General features: G+C 38.3%; 1 protein-coding gene across 1 annotated transcript in view; it reads right to left on the bottom strand.

Moving 5' to 3' along the window:
• Positions 1-393: 393 nt before the first annotated feature.
• Positions 394-3939, bottom strand: part of LOC143292988 (prosaposin-like) — an 8012-nt gene continuing 4466 nt past the window's right edge. The window contains exons 4-7 of the mRNA XM_076603754.1: positions 3381-3437; positions 2546-2749; positions 1517-1699; positions 394-775 (exon numbers count right to left, since the gene is read on the bottom strand). Of these exons, the coding sequence (XP_076459869.1) occupies positions 767-775; positions 1517-1699; positions 2546-2749; positions 3381-3437 (453 nt within the window). The 3' untranslated portion in view covers positions 394-766. The remainder of the gene's footprint in view (positions 776-1516; positions 1700-2545; positions 2750-3380; positions 3438-3939) is intronic.

Genomic DNA, 3939 nt, shown 5'->3' with positions numbered 1-3939 from the left:
ATATATATGCATATATATATGCACACACAGAGAGGTAGACAGAGACTGGGAGAGAGGTATATACATACATACATACATACATGTATACAAACATACACACACATTCATGTACATTGTATATGTATGTGTGTGTGTGTGCATGGATATGTATGTATGCATGTTTGAACATATGCACATGTAAACACTTTGCCATATTTCAAAATATAAGTCACAATAAGCTATTCTGTTTCACCATTAGCAAGATTGACCTTCATTCAGATTTGTGTTTGCACACAGAGAGAGAGAGAGAGAGAAACACTGGCAAATATTTTCTGTTGGAAACAGGCTTATTTGCGTGTGCGCGCGCACGCACGCACGCACACACACACACACACACACACACACTGTCAGGATTCCAAACATGCTGGTCTTTTTATTTCTTTATGCTGTGGAGAAACATTAAGCAAGGAAATCACTATATGCTAAAACATTCATGCGGTATCACTATGTTGAATTAATAGTTATATCAACATCACGCTCGCAAAGTAAATGGTCAGAACAATCGCTGTGTGCTGTACTTCTGAACTGCATCATGGATGTGTGTTCACTCTATCTGGACCAGTCGCCCACAAGCGAACTTGAAGCCAATCAGCTGTGTATGAGCAGAGGTAAATTCACTATCAAATAACATTATGAGAGCATCAAAGTGAGATCAGTAACTGAAGAGAATGATGATTGAAGGAGTTGTCCTTGCAGAGACTTTCCTTGAATTTGCAGAACGATGAAGTTAGTCCACCTGCAATCAAAGATGACAGTGAATGAACAAACAAATAGGTAAAGACCTTTTAACTGGTGGTCTGGGTGCTAGTTTTTCAGATGAGACAAATAAACCGTGATTCTGTGTGCAGCATGCACTCAACACAGGCAAAAGAACACACAGCAACAAAAATTGTGGTTTCTACCAAATTCTTTGGAAAAATCCACTTTGGCAGTAAAACAAAAATAATGCACTTTCAGACTGAAAAAGAGTCAGGGAGAGCGATCAAATTTTACACAGATAAATCTGCTGTACAACACGCACGCATGCACGTGCACACACACACACACCAGCTGATCCGGGGAATCACTACACTGGTGCCTGTTCGGATTCAGCATACTCAGAACACCATGCACTCTGAATCCCTCGATCTGGAGACAGTAAGTCTAACGGCACACTAAAGGAGCTGGCAGATTGAATGAGCATTTCCTGTTGATTTCATTGTTTTCTTCTGATAGTTTACAGACTAATGTATTAAAATGAATGGTATTAATCTGGGCGCAGTGTATCAGTTTCAGTGAGGTTTCAAAGCATTTATGGATTGATCCATCTGCTGGACGCCACCTTTACTCTAAAGAAAGGAAAGGGGTGCGGGTGCAAATACCTGATGCATGGACCCAACGCACTGGTCATGCCTTGAGAGCCTACCAAAAGCTGTAAGAACGAAAGACACAATGAGGAGGAGGAAGGATAACCTGGCCTGTATCCATGTACACTCACCCGCAGAGTGCTGTCAGGGGGGCAGAAGCTGAAGAAGCTGCACAGCTGACGAGGATTCATCAACTTCTTCACCATCATCTTGACGAAGGTGGGCTCCTGCTGATGGAGCAGGACTCTGCACTCCCGCTGAAGGGGCGAGGGAAAGACCTCACAGACAGGACCTACAAGCTTGGACAGCTGTCCCTGAAGGACAACACACACACGGCTGTTAGTATCATGAAGACAAAGACGTAACTTGATGGAGAGTCCGAATCACTTCACTGGTGCGTCAGTGATATTTTACCGAAGCAAAGTATTGTTGGAAAAAAGAGTTCATTGGTGGTCCCCCCCAAAATATCATTTTTCAAAAATGCGCACAGATAAGGTGCTATCAGCTGAAAGGGCAAGAGCCTGGATTCAGTAAAACAGGTGCGCATTGTAGGCCGGAAAGTATAGTGCTGTATGAGAAGACTGCACGTTTGAACCGCATGATTTTTTTTTTTTTTTTTTTTTTGGTTAATAGGAAACTTGATAGATATGCACCAAAAAAAAAAAAAAAAAAAAAAAAAAAAAGCATGCGGTTCAAACGTGCAGTCTTCTCATACAGCACTATACTTTACGTTTGAACCGCATGATTTTTTTTTTTTTTTTTTTTTTTGGTGTATATCTATCAAGTTTCTTATTAACAAAAAAAAAAAAAAAAAAAAAGCATGCAGTTCAAACGTGCAGTCTGCATATTTTATTCACATAAATGAAATGTAGTTGTTGTTTTTTGTTGTTGTTGTTTTTTTGGGGGGGAGTTGTTTCTTTTTTGTTGTTGGTTGTGTGGGAGTTAGGTTTGTTATTCAAGTTGCTAATTGACATATGTGCATCAGTTGACATCCAAGCTAAGCAAAGTAGATCTATGTAATGGTCTTGATTACATTATTGAATTCAAGTGTACGAGAAAGCTATTTGAATTAAACACACACACACACACACACACACACACACGCTGATCAAGAAGAAAGATCCTGGCAACACCAACAAACACCATCAGCCCAACCTGACCTGGGTGACATTAGCCATGATGGCACTGGCAGACAGTTTGGTCAACAGTAAGCAGACACTGCAGTGCTGGAACTCATGGTGCTCAGACTTCAGGTGCAAAAGGTGTTTCAGAGAGCTGACAACGGCAGGGTTCAAGGCCTGATCTGCAAGCTCGGTCGCATTTTTTTTGCACAGTGTCAAATATGTGCAGAAAGCCTCTGGATCCTGTCAGTGCCAATAAATGAATATCATACAACTGGGAAAATAAACAAGTAAATAAGATAACAAATCATATAAGCATGTGTTCACACATGAAAGAAAAGTGACACATAATAAAATGAAATAGTATTTAAAAAAATTTGTTTTTAAAGCATAAGAAATGGAGGACGTAGACTGCCAGATTTGAAAACTTTTGCTGTTGCTTTAAAAGCTGTCCTGGATCAGAAAACACCATAATATTATAGCAAAACACAAATGGAAACATATTCCATTATACAACTTTTCTCTGCTTGAACATATTGCATTATGCAACTTTTGTCTGCTTGAAAATATTAATGAATGCAGACCCGAGATTGTTAGGACATTCACGACATCAAATAGTTTTTGAACAGAGGTCTTTCTGGTTTACAAAACATATTTCTTCACAACTCATTGTAAATACTCAGTAGAACTTCTTACTGAACCAGTTTTCTGTAACAGAAGAATTCAAATAGGTAAAAAGATTGCTAATCTGGAAAGTACGTAGACAAAGGGGAACATTGCATAGCACACCTTTTTTATATAAATATTTTTTATTAGGAAAATGGCCACTTTATGTTATATGAGGAGTATAATAGATATGTTAATATTCACTCACCACTTCTTCCAATTCCATGAATAACACGGGGAGGTAATAGTGCACAACTTCAATACACTGCAAATCAAAAGGATGATTATAACAATCATAATAGTAATGTTAATTGCAATGTTTTTAAAAGCGAATATGTGGAATGCTTTTATTTGAGAACATATGTTTATTACTATTGTTTAATCAAGTAATCCGCGTGTGGGGGGTGGGTGGGTGCGGGTGTGTGCTGATTATCTGGTTGCGGTTTTCCGCAATTTATCTTTATTCTTATCTTATCTGTCTATTATAATCAATGTGCAGTATGGTAGGCTATGTTTATAATTATATTCAAATAATGTTTCTTAATTCTTTCTGTTTTTACATTAAGAATACTAGTTATTACCTGCAGCGTGTGGATGTATGTATGAAACGGTGTGTGCGATATTTTTTTTACATTTATATCTTCGTAATATTCGTCAGTAAAAGCTGTTGTTGACTTTTACAGTTATAGTCCCCATGTTGTTTACTTGTCTATGTTGTGATAATGCACCTGACCAAATTTCTCCAGTTGGAGATAATAAAGTTATTC

This window comes from Babylonia areolata, chromosome 1, assembly GCF_041734735.1.
Source record: "Babylonia areolata isolate BAREFJ2019XMU chromosome 1, ASM4173473v1, whole genome shotgun sequence".
Lineage (NCBI taxonomy): Eukaryota > Metazoa > Mollusca > Gastropoda > Neogastropoda > Buccinidae > Babylonia > Babylonia areolata.
Note: the sequence above shows the minus strand (reverse complement) of the source record. Positions and strands in the feature narration are given on the sequence as shown.